The sequence below is a fragment of the Protopterus annectens genome, chromosome 7.part0 (assembly GCF_019279795.1).
Source record: "Protopterus annectens isolate FY-2018-M chromosome 7.part0, PAN1.0, whole genome shotgun sequence".
Taxonomy (NCBI): Eukaryota; Metazoa; Chordata; order Ceratodontiformes; family Protopteridae; genus Protopterus; species Protopterus annectens.
This window is the reverse complement of record NC_056739.1, coordinates 1,179,533,176-1,179,558,128: the sequence shown is the minus strand read 5'-3', so window position 1 is coordinate 1,179,558,128 and position 24,953 is coordinate 1,179,533,176. Positions and strand designations below refer to the sequence as shown.

The 24,953-nt window shown below is 39.1% G+C and overlaps 1 protein-coding gene across 2 annotated transcripts in view; it reads right to left on the bottom strand.

The window, feature by feature from the left end:
* Nucleotides 1-24,953, bottom strand: part of RNF123 (ring finger protein 123) — a 4,282,987-nt gene that overhangs the window by 1,626,628 nt on the left and 2,631,406 nt on the right. For both annotated transcript variants that reach the window (XM_044077780.1, XM_044077781.1), the window contains exon 32: nucleotides 9,279-9,418. In XM_044077780.1, coding sequence (XP_043933715.1) covers nucleotides 9,279-9,418 — 140 coding nt within the window. The remainder of the gene's footprint in view (nucleotides 1-9,278; nucleotides 9,419-24,953) is intronic.

Genomic DNA, 24,953 nt, shown 5'->3' with positions numbered 1-24,953 from the left:
AGTGACTGCTGCTGGGTCACCCTTCATGGGGTAAAAAAGGTAGCTCTGGTTTGCATACAGGTGGCACCTAGTGAAGTTCTGAGTTGGTTGAGCCCTCACCTGCCATTTTCTCTCAAGCATCAGCAAATACCGGTTCAGAAGAGCTGCCAACAGGGAGGGATGCTCTCAAAGGAAGAAGACAGGCTGCACCCCAGCAATTTGGCCTGCTTCCTATCATCCACCTCTCACCTACCTCAAGAATAGTCCTACAATGAACTTCCAAGATGGCTGCAATTTCAGTAACAGATTAATTCTAGCTCTCCAAGTGTGAAAACAGAAACTCAGCAGAAAAGGCCAGTGGACTTTTATATTTCTGGGTAAATTTCAGTAACTGGCTAGTAAGTGCACTGTCTGGATGTCAAGAAAAAGAAATACGGTGGACCTGAAGAAAAATCAACTACAAAAGGTGAGGAAAAAAAACACTGACTAGGAAAAGTACTGCAGCTGTTCAGCAAAAAGCAATGCAACTCTAGACAAGACTTCCAGTAACCTAGAGGAAAGCAAAAGACAACTGTACACAGACCTGCTGAAATAAATGAAACACTGATTGAGTATATCAACTCCAACAACAAAGAATGGAAAAAAAATGGAAGCAGCTTTAAACAGATATTCAGATGAGGTAACAAAACTGCAAAAATCAGAGGTTGAAATGATGAAAAGTCTGGTTGAATATCAGACTGCTCAAGAAGAGATGCTTCAAAAAATAATAGAGGTCAAAGAATATAGGGAAAACTTTGCAGCTGTACCACAGAAGCTGAAATGAACATACTATATTCATTTTATGAAAGCACAAATAAGCAACTGGACTGGTACTCCACAGCAACAGCTGTTAATGAAAGGGCACATCATGTGTATGATCCAAACCTAGCTAAGAGAAAGCAACCTAGAGCCTTAATAGTAAAGATGCACTCTTACCAGCAGAAGGAGTTGATTACAACAAAAATGTGGCAGAAGGACAAAATACTAAAAGTGGGAGACAGCAGAGTGTTTGTGAGAATGATTACTCATTGTCCACCACGCAGAACAGAATTATTCTACTATTCAGGGAATGTCGGGAAGCAGGCATGAGATTCAAACTGCTGCAACCAGCTATTTTCAAAGCATTCTTCCCTGGAAGCTAGAAAGAATTTTTTTATGAAGTACATGCTAAAAAGGAAACACAAAACTTTGTCCAACAAAAAGTGAGCTGTGAAACAGAAGGAGATTCTGCTTCTTGTTCTGGTAATAAAGACCACTGAGAGACTGTGCCAGTGAAACACTTACCAAAGTTTCAATGGAAAATGCTGCAGAGAAGGAAGGAAGGAAGCATGAGAACTGACTAGAAGAATCGAGAGTATGTTGGAAATGAAGCAGAAACAGGATTTGGGAGATGGAGATGAAAAGGAATAAAACTAGGAACTTGAAAACTGACAACTGTGGGATTACAAAGCAATAATTATATTTGGGAAATATGAGAGAACAAGAAAAATCTGGAAATATTGGACTTTTTTAGAATTGTGGGAGACTCTAATGTATATGCCCTACTTCACATCATTAATCTTCAGAAAAATACTTAGTGGAGGGCAAGAGGGGGGAGAAAGTTAAAATACTTAGTGGAGGGCAAGAGGAGGGAGAAAGTTAACTGTAAGTTACTGTGCTTTTTTCCTCGGGTCTCCACTGAAAATGAGCTAATGTTCAGCTGGACTAACCCGGTTAACAAATGTAAAATAAATAAATAATAAATAAATAAATGAAAAATTTTTTAATAGCTCGATTTGTATAGTGTATGATTTTCTTTCCATGCTATAAAGCAAAGCGTTCTCAGTTGTTTTTAAGTGTAATGGGGGTACTACTATAAACAGGTGCTCCTTTTTTAAATTCTTCTCTCTTTCTCCTTGTACAATTTTAAGAAATGTAAGCACTGCAATGTAGAAAAAAGCCTGGTTAAAAGAGCATGACAAAAGAACAATTAATGGGCTTTTTCCCATTCTTGCATGGGGGAATGACTGGATAAATGCCCTTAGCCTGATCTATTAACAAGTGCTAAGAGAAAGCAAGTAATGAAAAAGAATATTGAATATTATAAGGCTTTTTTGATAGCAAATGAATTTATGATTAATAGCAAATTTGCATCTGGTCCTCATGTCTCCCTGGAGACAATCTGATAAAGAAAAATTGGCTACAACCTGAAAATGGAAATGTCCATGGCAGAATTAAACATGCCAAGGTTAGAGGTAGATGAGGCTCAATTACTAACAGAATAAGAGGAGATGAGATAAAAAATGATGATTTATAACCAATCTACAGGAAAGTCCCCAGGAACAGATGGTATTCCTGTGGAAGTTTGGAAGCTAGGAGTGAAAAAAAAATGAAAGATCTCAAAGGTTTTGTTTAACAGTATTTTAAGAGAAGGGGAAGTATCAACATCCTGGAAGAAAGAGGTGGTACAAGTAATACCTAAAGAGGATAAAGATACATCTGATCAACTTTATACAGGCCTGTCTCAATATTAAACCATGTTTATAAAGTGATTATGTCTATAATGGCTAAAAGACTGGCAAAAGTGATGCCAAAATTGACAGATATGGATCAGCCTGGTTTTTGCGGAGGGGAGGTAAACATTTCACAACATTAACAGAACGCTGATGATCCAGAGGGAAGCAGAATGTAAGAAAATACCACTGCTGTTGGTAGGTCTTGATGCAAAGAAAGCATTTGACAGATGAGCAGGGCAATGGAAGCATTTGCATTCCCTGAAAAAATTATAAGGTTGATTAGGAGAATTTATGAGGGATCAGAGGTAAAAATTAAAGTGTGTGGAGTCCATTCTGATAATTTCAGCTTAAGCACAGGAACCAGACAGGGGTGTCTTCTTTCCCTTTATTTTATTATATTTAGAACCACTGGCAAAGAAAATAAGGGACTCAGAAATTCAAAGATATAATTGGTATGGTAGTCAAGAAAAGCTGGCTGTATTTGCAGATGATATTATTTTAACCTGACAAAATCAGAAAAGGACATTACAGTGTTGTGGAAAATTCTGAGACAGTTTCAGATCTTTACAGGATGCAAAATTAATGAAGCTAAAACAAAGGCAATAGTGGTAAATTATGTACTCACACACAAATTGGTTCAGCAATATCCATATTTATGGGGACATGATAAAATGAAGTATTTAGAAATATGGATTAAAATTATTCTGGTGTGGCAGCTAAGGATATGTAGGAAGAGACTAAACTAAAGATGATACAAAAACTGAGAAACTGGAAGCTCTGTTATATGGATATGGATAGTAAGATACAAGTATTTAAAAAGTTTTTAGTCCCTTTAGTCTTATGCACAGATCAGTCATATTTTTATTAACCAGAGGAGAAGTTCTGAATAGCAATTAACTGAGAGCTGAATGATTTTATCTGGGAGGAGAAGGCAGCAAGAATCAAGTAGGATAAGCTGATCTTTCCAATAGAACAATCTGGACTGGAATTACCTGAGTTGAAGGGGCATTTCAAAGATACACAATATATTCCTATACATAGCACAAGCAGAAACCTATAATTCTAAGTGGAAAGGAATGATAATGAAATGGGGGGGGGGATAAAGAAACAAGGAGAGACTGGGATTTTGTATGCAGATCTTTAAGGAGAATAACAATCACACCGACTATATTTATACTCAAAGTAGCAAAAAGTATTCTAAGAACTAAGCCAAGACAGACATTGAGAAATGAGATTATGTCGATAGGGATGACTGCAATTAGGGATACAGACAACAGGCAAGAGAGGGCTGGAATTTATTGGAGAAAACTGGCAAATTAACCAAGGTACTGGGAGTAAATAACTAGAGGGATAAAGGTAACAAAACAGGAAGAAGTCAAGAATTTATTTGGACTGCAGGTTAGAGATTGCCTTCCCTATCAAGGATTGATATCAGAGTATAGGCAAAGAAATAAGGGGTCTTAAATGAAAGACCAGCACTGGTAAGAGTTTTTAGTAGAATCTAGAACAGAAACTACCATTAAAAAAGGAATAATTAGCACAGCATATAAAATATTGCATAATAACTATAAGAATCAATCAGAGGAGGTTAGAAAGGATTGGGGAGAAAGACTGGATACGAAATTCACAAAGAAACAACAGGGGATATATGTATTTCTCCCAAATATGCAACACAACCTGTAAGACTTAATATTTTTGCTTGGGAATGCTTACAAATATATTTTAATATCCAAAGTAGGACTCCAGAGAATTCTTCCTCAGGTAGACAGAAAATGTTGGAGTTGGCACTGGGAAGAAAGAGGTAATTGGCAACATATTTTCTGGGAGTGTAATGAGTTGGCAGACTTTAAAGATTCCCTGTAGACTGCTGTGTCAGAGATACTGGGTAAGCAAAGTGGTGTAACTAGGGAAATGCTTTTTCTGAGCTATGATACAGAATTGGAATTGCCTAGACATAGTAAGGCCTTGCTGAGTCTAATTATGGCGGTTGCCAAAAAAAAGCAATTACTAGAAAATGAAGATCAAAGTCTAAACCTACTGTACTAGCAGTGGTGAATATAGTAACAGAGAAAAAAACTGGAATTGAGATCTTTAGAAAAGGGTAGGAGCAAATTACATAGGAAAATAGGAATTGTGGGAACAATACATACAGGCAGGACTTGAATGAACTATGCAATGTTTGACTGACGATGATTTGATAGACTATAAGTGATGTGTAATGTTTGCAACTAAGACTACGTCAATATGGTCTGTGATGTGAAATGCTTGCAGCTGAAATTATTTATTTATTTACTGACATTTGTTAACCGGCTTAGTCCAACTGAGCCAGGAGCCCATTTTCAGTGGGGACTCAAGGAAAAAAGCTCCAGAAATAATATAAGTAATTATATTTACAAAATATTTAAGTAGGGTTACAGAAATATAGTACAAGTCAAAAATGTGTGTACAGCAGTACAATGCATAGGCAAAACAGTTAACAAGCACAATTTCCAAAACTGCGGTGGTGGTGCTGCGGTAGCATTGTCGCCTCACAGTTAGACGTTGCACGTTCGGTTCTCATAGCGTCTTCTGTGTGTCGACATGCGTGAATGGGCGTTCCTTCGCTGAAGGCTGTGCGTTAGGCCTGGCAAGCCAGCACATAAAAATCTACTGCCAATCATTAGCAGACCGGAGTTCTGCTGTGGCGACCCCTAACCGGGAAAAGCCGAAAGACATATAGCATAGGCCAAATAATAAGTAAAAGGTTTAGAGAATATTACACCAAGGAGTACAGTATGAATACAGTTTGTAGAGCAAGTACAAGGAAGAAAAGGAGTTGCTATGGAAAAGCAGATAAATTGAGAAGAGAGGAGACTGGTTCAAGTGGGGGTCTGACAAGGGCATGACCAAGTCTTCAGGAGAAAAAGTTTACGTTCTTTCTTAAACAAGTATTTATGCTGAATGCTTCTTATGGTGAGACGGAGTGAGTTCTAAACATGGGCTACAGAGTACTTGTAAAGGGTCTTACCAATGTTTTTGGTGGGTTTGTATAACTGAAGGAGCCGTTTCCTGGCAGTGCGAAGGTGACGAAGGGGGTTATAGAAGGAGACTACACTGGAAACAAAGCAGCAGGATGAGGGTTCATATATGATAGTGTGTGCAATATGTAGCTGGGGTATAAGCAGCTGCTTGGAGAATTTTGGCCATTGGAGTAACTTAAGGGCAAGGCAGTGGTGAGATTTATAAGGAAAGTTGGCAGCAAATCTTGCAATTTTGTTATAAGTTTGCTTAGTTTAGTGATGAGATGTTTGAACATGAGTAAGGACAGGGGCAGCATAAAGAAGGAAGGGTAGGAGTAGGGCCTGAGTGAGGGAGGGTTTGGAGGAGGGTGACAGCAATTTTTGACTACGAAAGAGAAGTCCAAGTTTCTGGTGGATCTTTTTTATACTTTGTTGAATACAACTATCAAATTTTAAATCATTGTCAATGATAACTCCAAGTAGTTTAGTATGGGGTTCAGGTTTAATAATGGTTTTGTCGAGAGAGGATATAGAGAAAGAGGCTTTGTGCTGGGAAAGTGTTTTAGGGAGGAAGAGGAGGAGTGAGTTTGTTTTTTTTTTTTTTTGGATTTAATATGAGTTGGTTATCAGACAGCCAGGTTTCGAAAGAGGAAAACGTTTGTTGTGTGAGGGCTAGTAGACCAGGGATGTGGGTAGAGGTAATGAGGGTAGAGTCATCAGCGTACTGTAGAAGTGTAGAGAGGTTGGTAGTAGAGTGAAGTTTATTAGTGAATATATTAAACAGGAGTGGCCCAGAACTGATCCTTGGGGAACTCCAGTATTAACAGGGAGAAATGGAGAAAGGACAGTTTGCCAGCGGACATATTGCTGCCTGCCGAAGAGATAGGTTGAGAACCAACTGATGGAAGAGTTACAGAGATATAGGTCTGAGAGTTTAGTTAGAGATTTAGAACGAGAGACAGTATCAAAGGCCTTTGAAAGATCGAGGAAAAGACTGGAGACGAGAAGGTTATTGTCACGGGGCTTCAGCTATTATTTGGGTAAATGACAGTAATGCAACATAAGTGCTATGGTGGGGCCTAAAGCTGTGTTGGGTAGGAGTGAGGAGACTGTTATCGAGAAGGTGTTTGTGTAGCTGAAACATGGATACACTTTTCCAAGATTTTGGATAGGGGGGACAGGATAGCAATTGGTCTAAAGTTAGAATGGTCTGTAGAGTTGCCACCTTTGTGAAGAGGGATAGTATAGAAGGATTTCCAAATGTCAGGGACCAGGGCTTCTGAGATGGAACGGTCAATAAGAATAGACACAGAGTAGGTGATGGATTGTGCAGCTATTTTTAGGAAATGAGGGGCTAAGTTGGTCTGCGGAGGGTGAGCAAGGTTTAAGCTTGTTAAGGAGAGATTTAATTGTAGTAATTGGAACTGGTTGGAAAAAAAAGCATTGGAGAAAGTTTTATTATGTTTTATTATTAAAATTTTATTTTATTATATTTATTTTAAGTTTTTATTAAATGATGTTAATATTGTTTGTTTTGATTTATATAAATGTATGACTGTCTATGTCATAAGTGATATAAAAAAGAAAAAAGCCCTATAACCATTAGGGGAGTCAGCGGGCTATTCACAAAAAAATGGAGACACACAAACAAAGACTGATTTCTGTGCAGTAGGTATTGTGTCTCACTACATAAGATCTTTTTATCATAACATTTAATTTCTTTTCGACTAGGGCTTCTTGTTGCATCAGAATTCAGGATATTGTTCTCCACATTCTTTACAGCTAAGAGGGCATCTCTGTCTCTCTGGTCCACTTTTCCCTCAAATAAAAGGAAAAGGATTCAGAGGGAGTCTCTCCCTCTCAAGGCAGCTTCCAATTTCTCACTCAGAGGTTACATTGCTTCCATTGCTGTTGGATCGGCTGCAGATTTCTCACTGTTGGATGCATACTGCTTAATGCCTACTTCTGCTGCCTAATACATTTTCAGTCCATTCAGACAGTAGACTTTGAAGCAGGATGGGCACCATGTTTTTCATTTTAAAGCCTTTTCTCAGTATAAACACGTGACAAATATAAACTGACAACTTCTCTTTTTTGCATCCAAGGAAAAATTCCCCATATAGACACAGCTTTCACTTACTTTCAATAATCTTCCTTTCTGGCATAGTTCAGATAGGACCAATTTTCAGCTAAAAAGACTGGAATTTTACCAAGATTGGTCTTGTCTGTTCTCTTGACTGTAGATTTTCCTTAAAAGAAACTCTATGTGCCCCCTCTAAATGCAAATCTGAGTTCACATGCAAGTCTTGCGTCCTTCAACTTTTCTGAGTTGCCTGTAAATCAGAGGTTTGCTTTTCAAAATACGTCTTGCAGTTCTATTAACTTCTCCTAGAACTCCTGTTTTCCTCTATATATTTGTTTTTGGACTGTGCCATTAGTGAATGGAGAGCATCCGATTAATTCAACTTCCTCTAATCTTTTATTTGTTTTTACACAGTCCACTTGCATTCCACTAATTTTAATCACGTGTCTATATTTTGTCTAGTTTCTCATCTTTAGTTGCAGAATCTACTGCCTGTTGTTGTTTGAAATATGGTGAACCATGTGCAGTACTGTCATGAGGTCTTTAAAATAAAAGACTTTCTGAATTTCCTTGCTGTTTTTTTTTAATAGATATGCAGGTACCCTCAAATTGTCTTTAATACTGGAAAATGTGAATTTTATTAGGTCTCTTCATCAGGAATTAAAAATCGAGCTTCCTAATCTACTTTCTTGCATAGTTCTTAAGCAAATAGTTTCCCCTAAGCCTCGCAATACAGAAAGACAAGACTTGCCTTCTACCTGACGTAGAACTTTTAAAACACCAAGAAAAAAATCTTTAAATAAAAGACAACACTCAAGTAAAACTAAACAAGAAAAAGAAATCTGCATTTATTTTATCTTAAAACTTCATTTTTTTGCTACTAGTGTATTGTGCTGAGATTATACATAATTTTGTTACTCTTAAAAAAGCTGTATGTTCTTTCTAGGTTAAAAAAAAACTTTAAAGAAGATGCAGAAATACAACACTGAAAAGAAAATCAAAGCATGGAACTCAGGCAAAGTATACATTGGCAGAGACAGCAAGACATTTGCTTAATTTTTAACACTGATATTTGTTAGTCCTTCATATATGGAATCAGATCTGACACCAGCACAGAAGCCAGACAATGACAATAAAAGGTTTTTTGGTTCTTGAAGCAGAGGTATAGCTAGGACAAGACAAAAGGTGCAGTGTAGTTAGGGTGAAGCACATCAGCACTCTGTGGCACTTAGCTGCAGCAAGCCATTTGTTACATTTGTATAAAAGCGATTTGCAACACATTTTAAACAAGATTTTTTGTCCTCAATTTGGAGAGAACCCTTTTGTTTTTATTTTTTTTTTGTCCTCAGCCCTTCAAGTTCAAGGCGGCATCTGGTCAGGGAACTGCACAGGAAGCCAGAATACGAAGCTATGATCCTGTTTTCAGTACAGCAGGACCCACTCTAGAAGCCTCAGGAGCCCTGCTCCTCCTTTTTACACGTTGTCCTAGCAACATTTGTCTAAGCACAAATCTTAAGCAATAACTTATGAAAGATGCCAAAATACCTAGAAATGTTAATTCTGACATCATGTTTTTATAAAATCAGAGCAAGATATTTACATTAGCTGTAGCAGACATCATTAAGAAAACAATACCCTCATATACAAGGCAGTGGCTCAAAGGCAGGTCTAAGCCCTTCCTACCTCTTGAATCATGCCAATAAACTCGGAGAAGGCCCAGTTCAACTGGTTAAGAACACTGTTGAGGAAACTTGCTGCCATTTCGTGATTCTTCTGCAACAGGTCTGACATGTGCTTCTGGAGAAGAGTAGATGGGCATGGTTCTAAAAGAAAACAGGAAGTCTTTAATGCTTTTTATTAATATGCCAAGACATATAAAAAACAAAATGCACTACACATCACAAATGTGGTTTAGTGTAAATCATAATGTGAATTATACATTAACATACCACAATGGCCAGCAAACACAAGATCTGATAACATAGCTTCTGAACAGCTGGCCATTTCAGGGACATAACATCATGCATATTATAGATAAGGCACAGATGACATGAAACAAGTTCTACAAATTGTACAGTATTAAATGAGGAATAGACTGACACTTGCCAGCAGCAATGTTTGGAAGTTATAATCCAGAAATTTTGTTCAAATTACAAACTGAGTAGCTCATTAATCCAGGAAAAACAGACCCAGTTCTGGCTTTGAGAAGGTCCATAATGACAATATTAAAGCATTTGCAAATGCAGTCTTGTCATGTATTACTTATTATACCATGACCCCCCATTAATATTCCAAAACGTGCACGCTGATTGGCCAGCGTGCACGTTGTAAATCGACTTATACTAATGGAAAAAGGTCCGGTCGCCCTGACTTTTTCCACTAGTATAAGTCTCTTTTAAAACACTGTCTCGCTATGTTAAAAGAGTTTAACATAGCGACACAGGTTTAAAAAAAGCAACGGAGATCTCCGTTGCTTTTTTAAAGCTGTCTCGCTATGTTAAACTCCTTTAACATAGCGACACAGTGTGTAAAAAGCAACAGAGATCTTGCTTTCTCCGTTGCTTTTTTTTAAACCTGTCTCGCTATGTTAAATGGGTTTAACATAGCGAGACAGCTTTAAAATAAGCAACGGAGATCTCCGTTGCTTATTTTAAAGCTGTCTCGCTATGTTAAACCCATTTAACATAGTGAGACAGGTTTAAAGCAGGAGCAAGATCTCCGTTACTGTTCGCTATGTTAAATGGGTTTAACATAGCGAGACAGCTTTAAAATAAGCAACGGACATCTCCGTTGCTTATTTTAAAGCTGTCTCGCTATGTTAAACCCATTTAACATAGTAAAAAGCAACGGAGATCTTGCTTTCTCCGTTGCTTTTGGCCACAGCTCTGATGTACTGCGTAGGCATGCGCAGTACATCAGAACTGCCGCGGATACCAGACAGCTGCGGAAGGGCAGCAAAGAGGCATTATACAATGCCATTATTTAAGAAAAGTAATTATTTTCTTAAATAATGTCATAGTATAATAGCAATAACCCACTTCTGGGTGTGGGTAATGCGGGATTTACCCACGGTTGTCTTTGGTCCCTCGGGCTTCGCCTTCGGGACCAAACCACGCCAACCGTGGGTAAATCCCGCATTACCCACACCCAGGCGTGGGTTATTGCTATATTATTTACTTATTGCATTTGTTAACAGGGAAAGTACACTGGACCTGAAATGAGCCCATTTTCAGTGCAGGCCCAGGGAGAAAAGCTCCACAAAGTTAGATACAAAGAAAATATAATCATGTAAACAGCAAAAAATCATGCAGTACAATTACAATGCATGAAACTGGTAATAGAGGCAACAGTGCAAGAATACAATCATTGACATATAGAAATAATAAATGGGATAGATTTCAGTGAAGATGTTAGTGAATGATAATTACAATGGTGCACAGAGTATATTCCAGTACACATGATAGTAATATATCTGCAGGTGCATAGCTGTGAGGAGACTAAATACAGAGTAATTATAGTAGGAGACAGAAGTACAGAGGGTGGAAAGGACCGGTGAAAGTGACAGGGAAGCATTAAGTAGGCAGAGTGAAGGAAATTATGTGATAGAGGTATAGCACTGGGAAGAAAAATTAGGAGCTGAAACTGCGTGTTTAGGAAAAGGAGCATAGACATTTTGAGGAGAGATGCAGTTTGAGGGATTTTTTAAACGAGGCCAGGCTGCTGACTGTTCTAAGTGATGGGGGAGCTTATTCCATGTCTTAGAGACATTATAGGAATACAACATTTGGCCAGCTGAGAGCTTGGGTTTCTCTACTGAAAGTAACATTTTGTTTTCGGACCTAAGGAGCCAGTACAGACGGTACATGATCAGTATGGAAGAGAGGGAAGGGCAGGTTTCTGGGTGGTAGATGAGCTTATGGGTTGTAATCAATTGTAAGAATGTGAGAGAGTGTTGGGATTCTAGCCAATGTAGTTGATGCAGAGAGGAACAGGGATGGGTAGAATATTTAGCATTTGTGGCAAATTTGGTGACTTTGTTATAGCAAGAGTCTAGTTTTGTTCTCTAAGAGGACTGTAGATAAGTGAGGATAGGAGCACCGCATAGAAGTGTTGGAAGCCATAAGGGTGAGGCCTGAGCCTTTTTTGCAGTGAGATTAAAAAAATAGTTGTGCCTATACAGGGCACTTAGTTTCTGATGGTTTTTTTTGATGTGACTGTAAATGTGAAGGTCGACCGTTAATTTGTCATCAATGATAACACATAGTAATTTGGTGCTGGGGAACGACTTCAATAATGGTGTTATTTTGGGAGTGAATGGTAAATAGTGGCTTGTCAACAGAGCTGGATTTTGTGGGGGTAAATATTAAAAGTTTTGTTTTATTGAGGTTGAGAGCGAGAAGGTTCTGAGACATTCAGGTTTCAGTGGAAGTAAATGCTTCTTGGGTGAGATGCTGTAGAGTGGAGGCAGATTTAGCAGAGCAGATGATAGCAGAGTCATCTGCATATTGGATGACAGTACTATGGATGAGAGAGGAATGAATGTTATTGAGAAATATGCTGCATAAGAAGGGTCCCAGTATTCAGCCTTGGGGGACACCTGTATTTGTAGTTATGAAAGGGAAGGAAGAGTGAAGCCATTTAGTAGATTGCTGCCTGTTACTGAGACAGTAAACCATTGTAGGGTAAGGGGAGATAGCCCAAGAATAGGGAGTTTATTAAGCAGGAGGGAGTGTGATATAGATTTGAATGCTTTTGATAGATCTAGAAATAATGCTGAGACTAAGAATCTAGCATCTCGAGCTCTGTTTACTGTGTCGAGGAGGGAAATGAGGGCAGTATTAGTACTATGTCCTGGCCTAAAGCCATGTTGAGTGGGAGAGAGGATTTGGTGTTGTATCAAGTGACTAAGGAGCTGAGTGTGAATACATTTCTCTAGAAATTTGGAGACTGTGGAGAGAATGGCATTGGGAAGGAAAATTGAGATGTCAGAGTTATTGCTGCCTTTGTGAATAGGTAGAATAAATGCTTTTTGTCAAATATCAGGTATACAGGATTCCTTAATGAATCTGTTTAGGAGGAGATGCTGATAAGATATGCAATGGAGGAGGCTGAGAGTTGCAAGTATTCTGCCGGTAAGTTATCAGGGGAGTTGGTACAGGGTTTGAGTTTGTGAAGAATTTTTTTGATAGTGGAGGTGGGAATGGGTGTTAGCGTGAAAGAAGGTAGAGGATTTGTAGGGGAATGCAAAAGTGGAGTACCAGGCGAGTCAGCCTTAACAGGTGGGAGGTGGTGGTACGTTTTTTTTATGGTGTCAATGAAGTAAGTGTTAAAGACGAAGGCTCTATCAAAGGGTGTTTCTTCTGTGTTTGGACATGGATTGTTGTTAGTTCCAGGGTGGAGAAGGGAGTTGATTGCTCCCCAAAATTTCTTGGGGTTTACTTTATGTTGATCTTGGATTGCCTGGAAGTATTCTTTTTTGTCTTTGATAACTAGGTGTTTGGCCTGGTTGCGGAGTTGTTTATATAGATTGAGGATAGATGGTGTTTTTTTTTTGCCAGGCTTTCCAGGCTTTGTCCCTAGCAGACATTACTTGCTTTGTGGACTTTGTAAACCAAATTGCATGTTTTGACTTGTTCCTTTTTAACTGGAGTGGGGGGCAAGACTATTTAGGATCCTAAGAAATGTAGAATTAAAGAATTCTACAGCTTCATTGAGTGGGAGAAATTTTACTGGGCTCCAGTTAGTTTTTTGCAGGATGTCATTGAAAGTGTTACGGGAAAAATGGGATAGATCTCTGGTGTATCTATATTGGTGGAAGTTTGATATGGAGGTGGGCTTACGTATTATGAATGCTGGAGAATGATCACTGATACTATTTGGGAGAATCCATGAGGTGACAATAGTTTCTGGGTCAGAGACCAAGATCCGATCCAAGACAGAGCCTTTGTTTACCTTTGTACTGGGTCTTGTAACATCTGAGATTAGCTGAGTATAGATGTGAAGGTTAATATCGGTAGAGGGATTTTTAGTGGATATATCTAGCATGTTAATACTGACATTGCCTAGGATGATGGTTTCATTTTTTATACTGCTTGTTGTCCAGGCAAGAATTTCTTCAAGAATGGGAGGATTATTGCCTGGGGGAATGTATATGAGAATTATGCAAAGGGTTTTACAGTCATTAAATTTTAGGAAGGTTACTAGTAGCTCTGCTGTGGAGAAGTGGGGAAATGACTTGGAGTATGGGATTACTGTAAAAGAGCTAGGGAATAATAATGTGATGCCACCACCGTTTTTATGTAGTCTATCAGTTCTAAGGCAGGAGTAGTTTGGGGGGGTAGAAATTCAGAATCTTTGATGGTTGGTTTTAGCCATGTTTCAGTGATAGCAGTAATGTCTGGTTTATGTTGTTTAGCTGGTTTATCACCGTTTAGCCAATGGACACAATGTCGACCATTATGAAAGAGGTATCCATTATATCCAGAACAGCAAAAACATGATTTCCTTAAAAAACACCATCTGGAAAAGGATGTACTAGATGTGATGATTAAATTCCCTGATGTCCAGCAGGGGGAAAGAAACTGTGTGTTACACTCTGGAATTAGAAAGGGATGGAAGAATAATTCCCATTTCTTTTCGGAATGAAAGACAGCATCCAGTCCCTGTCAGCAATAAAGTTAGGGCCTTCCCAACAGTCAGTGGCTATGAGTTCTATGACATGTCTGACTGTGACCACACCCAAATTCTACTGGTCTTTGTTAATAGTTATCCAAGCAGAGGCAGGCTCATAGAACTGCCCCGAAACAAAAGGCCAGTCCCAGACTGTACTGAGGAATACACATTTAGGCTGGCATTACTGTCCTTTTGGGTGACGTCCAGCAGAGGAAGGGCATGTTTGTATGTATCTTAATGCTTTTCTTCAGTGAGGAGGCTACTTCCTCTTCTGAGGTCATCAAAGCCTGGAAGAGGGGCTGTAAGGGGATTATAAAACTCCTCTGCAGTCAGAAGCCAAACATGAAGACATGAGAAAACTGGCCAAACAGATAATCCCTTTTGAACTGGATATCCAGGATGGAGTTTCTCCATCCTCAGGAATTACAGCCTCAGCCAAGCAGTCATGAGCAGGGTACATAGCTCAGCCTGCAGCCCAAGTCACATCAGCACAAACAAAACTTCAACACGCAGTGAAAAAGCCCACTAAGAAAACTAGAGATAAGGACTTAACCCTTTCCTAGTCCATAAGTCAAGAAAGAAGAAGGGATGAAAGTTGTTCAATTCTTGGTTCATTAGGGAAGACTGGAATATAGACAGATGAGATGAACAGATGAAGGCAATGAGAAGAATTTAGTGAAGAAGTTCACTCTCAAGAAACAGCTGTAAAGGGTTTCAAATCTCCTTATCCAGCAGCTATGTGACAAAATACTGATAAAAAGAAATCACGTATGTGCTAACTTGAGGATGCCTGGAGAATTATTCATTCAAATCAGACAGGGGCTTAAAATGAGCACCCATATTATGGAATCATGGGAGTAGAGTCTGAGTGCTTCCAGGCTGTTAGAAATAGCATCCTTAAGAATCAATTCCACATACAGGATTACTATGAGGGCATACAGGACATGGCGAAAAAAGTGAGTTCCATTTTTCCACATAAAAAAACTTCTTGCATCTAACAGGAAGGAATGGAAGCCAGAGGTCAGTCTATAGAGGACCTCAAGACACTTAGTGTCTCTCTAAAAAGAGTTGACGTAGGGTAGGCAGCACTCGGTGTCATTACTGGCCTTCACTACAATGGCTTCAGGGACTTCAGACACCCTGTAGAGGCCTGAATGGGAGGGAGTTGTCCACGTTCATTCATGTTCTGGACAGACTTTATGTAAAGACTTGCCTGTAGAGTGAATATGCTACTACAGCACAATGGTGGTCATGCAGCAGGACATTTGCAGGTACAAATGTGCCTGCCAAGGATAGTACTGATGTGACAGCTCATGCCATGTGCTGTAAGGATGCTCTCTCATAAGCACACTTCCAAGTTCTCTTTCTTGACGTAAAAGTCTTGGTGTAGGATGACGTGGCATACACCCCTCCACCATATTAGTGTGCCAGAAAGGGAGACTCTACGAAAGAAGACCAAAGCTTCAAGTAGCCCCAAGTACAGGTCAGGATTATGCCAATTAATAGAGATCTGCAATTAACATATAAAAGCTGAAAGAAAACTACATCTTAAAAAAAAAATCCCACAATAACCCTCTAGGTAAGAGAATGGGATGCACCTTCAGGCTGCTTATCAACTGCCAAACCAGAATATGGATTAAGGCTTGAACACAGGTTAGTCATGAACAAGCTCTGTACAGGTAGAGACAATAAGTTTATTTAATGATAGGTTGCTTTCTGGAGGTAGGTCTTGGTTCATGGGACTAAGCTCTGCTTGAAACTTAAAGGCATACAGCGGAGCCTCCTAAAGACCCCTACAAAAGGAATTTTTTAAATGCCATTATCTCTTTTGGGACAGAGGCTGGCCTAGAGTTTCTCCATTCAGAATAAGCACTCAACAAGGCTGAACTGTAAAGCTCTAATGGCAGTGCTCAAGAAAATAAATGTGGGAACTTTCAACAAGCATGAGTCAGAATAAAGACTTGAACCATGCAAGCAACAGAAATGAATGGGTGGATGGGATATAGCTGGATCAAAATATGGAAGTGTGGACCAGCACTAGATGTGCATTCACCTAAATGCAGCACCTTCTGAGAAACTAGCTCCCAACACGAAATGGTAAAGAACATTAACCCAGTCATTGGCAAATCAAGGCAAGTCCCCACATTTAGAGCCATGCACATTCAATTAGCAAGCCATACTAACCACCTAAGTTCCAAACATTGGAAAATTAGAAGAATAAAGGTAAAAGGGCTGTTATAAGATCAAGCCTTACAGAAGTGACCTAAGATGAGTCACTTTCGCCCTTGAGTCTGGACTGCAGCCCAACACTAAAACATGAACGTCAAAACCTCCCATTCTACACTTAATGCTGTCAATCAACAAATAAAATGAACCCAAATAAGCCTAAACTTAGACTTAGTTAACTTTAAAAATAATTTAATACCGTTTTATAGGTAAAAGTACACTACTCATTTAGATATCAGCATGCTTTCTCTGTCTGGCTGTAGAAAACACATTTATGACAGCAAAACTGACCTTTCCTACCAAGCAGCACATTATTTTTTGCACTTTGTACTGCACTGATGTTATTTATTTCTTGGTCAGTGCTGCACTGGTTTTATTTTTTTATTAACAGTACTGCACTGTTTTTATTTATTTGACTGAATTGTTTACTTTTCTGTCTCCCCAATTATATACTTGCTGACCTATGGTTGAATTTTTGTTTTTCTCCCACCCAACTGCTACTGTGTTCTTAGAGTTGTGGCTTTTGCTGTTGCCCACCCCTACTGTAAAGTTGATAAAGGACACTCCTCCCAATCCCATCTCATTAGCTCATTCTACCTAACACAAAGATAATTTGGGAAGGCCAAACCCCTTAGCTCCATAACCTTACATTTTCTTCTGGTCCTCCCCTCTCCCATTCCACTTTATTAGAAAAAAAACACACTTATTCAGCTTCTTTAACTGTATTTGTGTTTCCTCTTTCTACTCTATTACTTTCTCTTGCTTTTTCTGCTACTTGCTGCGGCTTGTTCTCTAAAATGTTCAACTGCATCTTTCCAATTGCATTTGCTTGTTTATAGCATGTTTAAATTGTAAGTGTTTTTCTAAGCCTCTTAGTTTTGGTTTAAGCACTTGGGCTTTAGGCTTACCCCTTAGCTTTCCCCGGCCTTTCTTGCTCAAATTCTCACAAATATCGATGGACAATTTCCTACAGTTTCTCATGTCAGTCTGGTTGATATGGGGATCCTGAGACAGTGTAGCAACTGCCTTATGTACACAGACAACCACCTACTACTACCACATAGGAACACAATTTGTGAGAAATGCAATTACATTAGGAACTTAGAGTCTAATGTTGTCTCCCACACAAGCCAGTATATCTGGCACTGAGAAGGTTGTCAACACAATCACTACACTTCAAACACCACCCACACATACACAACACACACCCACATATGTGGAGGTCCTCATCAAAAACATACCCAAACAAAGGAGACCTCTGAGGCAAAAACACACATGATCTCCACAGCACATAAGGCACATACATCACACACCTGTCTCTCACAACCACTAAGGCTTAACCATAAACCCCAAAAATGGCCAGCACAAACAATGAGAGAGTAATAGATATGAATATTTATTAACGCAACATACCACTTTCGGCTAAACGCCTTCCTCAGTGTACTTACATTCATTATGATGAAACAGTTTTCTTTAAAAGTTGTAATGCATCAATCACAACATTCACCTAATGAATAATTAAACAACAGAAGTTGAAGACACATAAATTTAAAGATACTTATAAAGTTTTCAGACACATCAATGTCTATGCTTATAATACAAAAATAATCACCAAATTGTAAAGACAGTTGCTATGAATATAAAAAGTAATATAAAATAAATATATAAAAAATATATTTATCTGACCACCACCTTTCTAATTTTATTAGAGTTGTTCATTTAAACCAAGTGAAAAAGACCTCAAAGTTTAATGATCCATGTGCATTCTTTTTTGTCTAAAATATTGTGCCAACCAGCTTTCATAGTTCTATCAATGATGGTAAACCTGAAACTTGCTGTTGGATGCTGCATAGAATGCTTATACAAAGCACTGGAAATGTTTTTATTTCTGATTCCACTCAAATGTTCAGAAATGTGCAATTTGAATGGTCGAGAAGTTTGATCGACATAAAATGCTGAACAAGTACAAGTTGTGAGATATATAATCCAATCTGAACCACAATTCACAAAAATATTGATATGAAACATTTTGGATGTATTTCTGCTAGTAAATTCCTTAGTTTTTATTAACGTACCTGCAAAAAGTACAATGGCCACAAGGGAAGCAGCTGAGTAACGCTCCACCTTCTAATGTCCCTTACTGTGGTACAAGAAATCGTGAATTGTCTTTGTAATAATTTAGGGAACCCCCTAATGTTATTTCTTTCCTAAATGAAAAAAGATACTTGTCCTGCAACATACTCAAGAGATGGTCATCAGCCATTAGAATATTCCAATGTTTTTCGATCAAATTGATAAATCTGTGTGTATTGCAAGCATACATTTTAGTAAATCTAATGGCATCGTCATTGTCCCTATTGTGTTGTTGATATTGTAATAAACTCTTCCTGTCCTGGGCATGTGCTAATATGCTAGCCTGAATGACTTGATCTCGATTGCAACCCCTATTACAGAATCTATTGATAAGGTCCGGTCTCTGCCTTTCAAAAGACTCATTACTGGAGCAAATACGATGTATCCTAAAAAACTGAGATTTTGGAATATTACATGTGATGTGTTTCGGATGACAACTCGAAGCAAGTAATAGACTATGAAAACTGAATAGTTTCCTGTGTACATCACTACATAAAGTACCATCTTTTAAACTGGTTATTTGGACATCCAGAAAAGAGATACAATCAATATCATAATGAACTGCAAATTCTATCCCCACTTGTTTTCATTGAGATAGTTCACAAATTCTTGGAGATATCCTGTGTCAGCTTGCCAAATGAGCCAACAATCATCAAGATATCTTCTCCAAATGTCAATTTCATCTAAATATAGGTTATGATCTGGTCATAGGTAATCTGTAGTTCCAAATAACCCATAAATAAATCAGCATAGATGGGTGCAAAAGATGAACCCATCACGGTACCTTTCAACTGTAAATAGCATTTATCGTGAAAATAAAATACATTTTTAATTAACACATGTTCCGCTAAACATAGCAGAAATGTATGACCAGAGACTATTGGTCTACCCGGTGGTACCTGTGGATTTTTGTGGATTTTAGGAAGCAAATATAAATGCTGCGGTAAGGGATCGGAAACAGTTAAATAGCATAAAGTTTATCAATTATGCCTTCACTTAAAGCTAATTGTATGAAATTATCAATTTCTTGTTTGAACTTATGAGTAGGGTCAATGACCATATGGGTGTAAAACCTACCATCAAAAAGTCCAATTTTCCAAGCATGATCATTTGAAAGTGGAAAACAAAAGGAAACAACCTAAATCCATTCTTAAGAAACAAACTAATTTGTCTACCAGTGACACTTCTGGGGAGGATTCATCTTCACATACAGATATTAAATCTTATCATAGAGAGGGTTCACCACAAACCAAAAGACGCAATGTCACTTTTACAGTAACTAATAGTCAATCTACCACCTCTAACCCTTTAGGGTCAGAAGAATGGGTGGTAGGAAACATCGATCAAGCAGGCTCATTAGAGACATTACTCCAACTTTTGATTCCCCATTTGTGGGATATGGGAACATACACAATATCTCCTCATTTAGTTTGACTGATGTTGAGATTAAATTACTGAACAAGGGTTTGAAATTCGTACCAGGCTTTGTTGTGGTTGAACAAGATTTGGTTAATGATGTTTTATCCTTTTGTACGCATATACATTTGAAATTATTTTTTGAGAGGTCTGGATCTACTTATGATTCACAAACCAGTTTCAGATTTCATAAATTTACATTTATTCCCCCAGTTAATAAACATGTTGAGATTTTTCAGAAATGTATCCTTAGAGATTTGCATTTTTCTACTGATTTGTACACTAACCTAGTGTGGCATAATTTAACGGCTCTGGAAAAACATGCACTTGATAATCTTCATCATAATAGGAATCAAAAGTTGGAGTAATGTCTCTAATGAGCCTGCTTGATCGATGTTTCCAACCACCCCTCCTTCTGAACCTAAAGGGTTAGAGGTGGTAGATTGACTATTAGTTACTGTAAAAGTGACATTGCGTCTTTTGGTTTGTGGTGAACCCTCTCTATAATCAGATTTAATATCTGTATGTGAAGATGAATCCTCTCCAGAAGTGTCACTGGTAGACAAATCAGTTTGTTTCTCAAGAATGGCTTTAGGTTGTTTCCTTTTGTTTCCCACATTCAAATGATCATGCTTGGAAAACTGGACTTTCTGATGATAGGTTTTACACCCATTTGGTCATTGACCCTACTCACAAGTTCAAACAAGAAATTGATAATTTCTTACAATTAACTTTAAGTGAAGGCGTAATTGATAAATTTTATGCCATTTATCTGTTTCTGATCCTTTACCGCAGCACTTATATATTTGCTTCCTAAAATACACAAAAATCCACAGGTGCCACCAGGTAGACCAATAAACTCTGGTTATGGTTCTTTGATCGAACCAATGTCCACCTTTTTAACAGTCTATTTAAAGCCCTTACTCAATAGAGTAAGATCCAGAATTCAAGATACCACTCAGTTTCTGAATATCATTTTGGATTCTCAGTTAGAACTAGGATGGATCATTTACAAGTTAGACGTTAAAGCAATATATACATTATATACAATGCATACACCATTCGGCAGGTCTGACTGTCCTACAGTATTGGTTAGACAAAACTTATTTATATAGTCCTGGCTTCAATAATTTTATGGTATGTTTAGCAAAACGTGTGTTAACCAAAAATGTATTTTATTTTGATGATAAATGCTATTTACAGCTGAAAGGTACTGCAATGGGTGCATCTTTTGCACCCATCTATGCTGATTTATTTATGGGTTATTTGGAACAATAAATTATCTATGGCCCCGATCATAAAAAAGAAGTTATGTACTTACCATAACATTCCTTGTTTGTAGTCCATCTCGCCTACATTCTTGTTGGATGGGCTCGGAGCAGATTCTAGGCTCCGACTCGGCCAATACTAAAGCTTGAGAGCTTTTACTGGCTCGAGGCTAACCCCTATCCCATGGTGCCTCATGGCAATTCCCCAGATCTTGTTTTCAAGAAAGTAAATAGGTACATAATAGTCAGCAACTATCAATAACTATGCCCATACAAACAGAATACTCTGTATTACTATCCATGCCAGGTGGACGGACAACTACAACCAGGTCAGACAGATAACTGATAGTCCACTAGTTCCTCCAGAAAACAGGAAGGGGGAAGGAGGGTGGGAAGCAAGAATGTAGGCGAGATGGACTACAAACATGGAATGTTATGGTAAGTACATAACTTCTTTATGTTATGTATTCCTATTTCGCTGTAATTCTTGCTGAATGGGACAGCATCCCTAGAACCTTTATCCTGGGTGGCTCAAGGGAAGAGACTCTTCAGCACAGTGGACCCAAAAGATGACCTATCCTGGGAGGCCAAATCCAATTTGTAATGAGTGACAAAGGTATGAGGTCTTGCCCAAGTAGCTGCTGCACAAATGGTATCAATTGGGAGTTTAGATCTAAAGGCATAAGAAGTAGACACTGCACTGGTTGAATAGTCTTTTACTTTGGCTGGTAATTGCTTGCCAGCAGCTTTGTAAGCAAATGAAATGCAGTCTGAAAGCCATTTAGACAAGGTGATCTTAGAAACAGGCAATCCTTTATAAGTATCTGAAAAGGAAACAAATAATTGGTCTGATTTTCGAAATTCTTTAGTCCTGTGCAGGTAAAACCTGAAAATTCTGTGGGCATCCAATTGGTGCAGTCTGTATTCTGATTTATTAGTATGATTTGGGAAGAAAACTGGCAGTTCGATAGCTGTGTTGAGATTATGCTCTGAACATACCTTAGGAAGAAAGGAAGGATTAGTTCTATGTCAGACTCTGTCCTTATGGGAAACAATGTAAGGAGGTCGAATGGTAAGGGCTTGCAATTCATAAACTCTCCTAGCAGACGTTATAGCCACTAAGAATAATGTCTTCCAAGAAAAGAATTTCTGATCCGATAAAGAAGAGGGTTCAAAGGGTGGAGAAATTAAAGATGTAAGAACTAGGTTTAGATGCCAGGGCTCCAGTGAGTGTCTGATTGGAAATCTGAGAAGGACGACTCCATTCAAAAAGGTTTTGCATAAAGAGTGGGACATGATTGGATTTCCCGTGTAGCCAAAATGCTAATTAGAGATGGCAGCTAATTGAACTTTGATAGTAGCAGCTGCAGCTCCTTCATGAAAAATAGATGCCAGGAAGGACAGGATATACTCTATAGGAGCTGAGTAGGGATCTATGCCTTGGTTTGCTGTCCAAATGGAGAACCTTTTCCATTTACTAGAATACAATTTCCTGGTGGAAGGTTTGTCTGAAGAAATCAGAATGTGTTTGACTGTAGGGGAAAGGGAAACACACCTGACAATCCGTGGAACTGGAACAGCCAAGCTGTCAATTTCAGGGCTTGGCTAGTAGGATGGAACTGCCCTGACAGATGAATCAGGAGGTCTGGAGATGGTTCCAGAATCCATGGTTCCTCCAAGAGATAGGGCCGCAGGAAGGGAAACCAGACTTGGCGAGGCCAGTAAGGAGCAATAAGGATGAGTCTATATTAGAACATCGAAGTTTCAAAATTTCGAATGTTCTAATATCGAACCCTATTCAGCGAAAGCTGAAAATATCGAAGCAACAGAAAAAGTACAGTTGTGTACCTACCATAAATGTAGATGTTAGAGTGTATTCACTGTTGCAGTCATTACACTTGGGTTATCCTGCTGGCAGGCTCCCAGCAGTTGGCCTGAATTCCACAGTCCTGGTCCGGCGTTGGTTGCTGTCGCCTCTTCCCTGACGTCAGAGTGCCAGGGGTATAAAAGATGCAGCCGACGCCATTTTCTTCAGTTTTTCTCGCCCCAGATGTCAGATGCCCCCAAAAGGGTAGGCTAAAAATATTATGATCATAAAAAAGCATGCACATAACCTTCATCTACAAGCAAATACACCACATAAGTTGTATAGAATACAGAGGTACAGGTAAGTCCCAGCAATGAAAAAAGGGGGATGGAGGGAGGGTAACCTGGACTGCAACAGTGAATACACTCGAACATCTACATTTATGGTAGCTACACAACTGTACTATGTTCGTGTTTCACTGTTGCAGTCATTACACTTGGATTGAATCCCAAAGCTGAGGTTGGGTGGCTGGGCCTAAATAGAATGTGGAGTGGCTATGAGGCCTTGCAGAACTGCAGTGGCAAAGCCTGCTCTGGATTTAGAGTAAAGAGGTAAGTGGTAGTGCTTTGTAAAAGTGTGCACTGAAGTCCAGGTTGCAGCCTCCAAAATGTCCTTGGTTGGTACTCCTCTGAGGAAGGCTGCTGAAGTGGCTGCTGCTCTGGTAGAATGTGGCCTAATGCCCCTGGGCACTGATTTGCCATGTTGTGAATAGCAGAAACGAATGCAGTGGCCAATCCATTTTGAAATAGTCTGCTTAGAGATAGCTTTTCCTAGCGAATCTGCAGAATATGCCACTAACAGTTGCTCACTTGTTCTGAAAGCTTTAGTTTTGTCCAAGTAAAAGCGTTAACTGTCTGTGTATGTCCAAAGAATGCAGAAGTCTCTCCCCCTTATTCTCTGGGTTTGGATAAAAGGTAGGCAAATGTATGGCTTGGTTAAGAGCCACACTGGACACTACCTTAGGCATAAATGTCGGGTTTGTCTTTAGAGAAACCCTGTCCTGATGGAAAATAATAAAAGGTTCCACAGCCATTAGTGCCTGCAACTCTGAGACTCTTCTTGCTGAAGTTATTGCTAGGAGAAGAGCTGTTTTCCATGATAATTATTTTATTTCCACTGTATTGGCTGGCTCAAAAGGAAGCAGTGTGAGTTTTTCCAAGACAAAATTGAGGTCCCATGCAGGTATTGGAGCTCTCCTTGGGGGTCTTATGTTTTTGGCCCCTCTAAGATACTGTCTTAGCAGTGGATGAGAAAAAATAGGTGGGTCCGTATTGTAATGAGCTGAAATGGCAGAGGCATGGATCTTAATTGATGAGAAGGATAGGCCTTTGTCCTGCATCTCTGTTAGGTATTGCAAAATCTGAGGAATATTTGGTACAAGCGTGTCAATTCCCTGCACCTGGTTCCAAGCAAAGAACCTCTTCCATTTTTCTGCATAAGATTTTCTGGTGCTGGGCCTCCTGGCCTCCAAAATAACATCCATAACTGCTTTAGAGAGAGGTGTGTTCTGAATGGTTACATTATCCGCCATGCAGCCAGATTTAGGGTTCTGAGTTGGCTGTGTAGGATCTGATTGTTCTATTGGGTCAGCAAATGCGGAATTAGAGGTAATGTCCAGGCTGGGCCTTGAGACAAGCTCTTTAGGATTGGGTACCAGTGCTGGCGTGGCCAGTCTGGGGCAATCAGTATCAGTTTTGGCGTCTCTTGTCTGACCTTTAGGAGTACCTTGGGGAGGAGAGGCAGAGAAGGGAAGGCATATACTGTACGGGCTTTCCA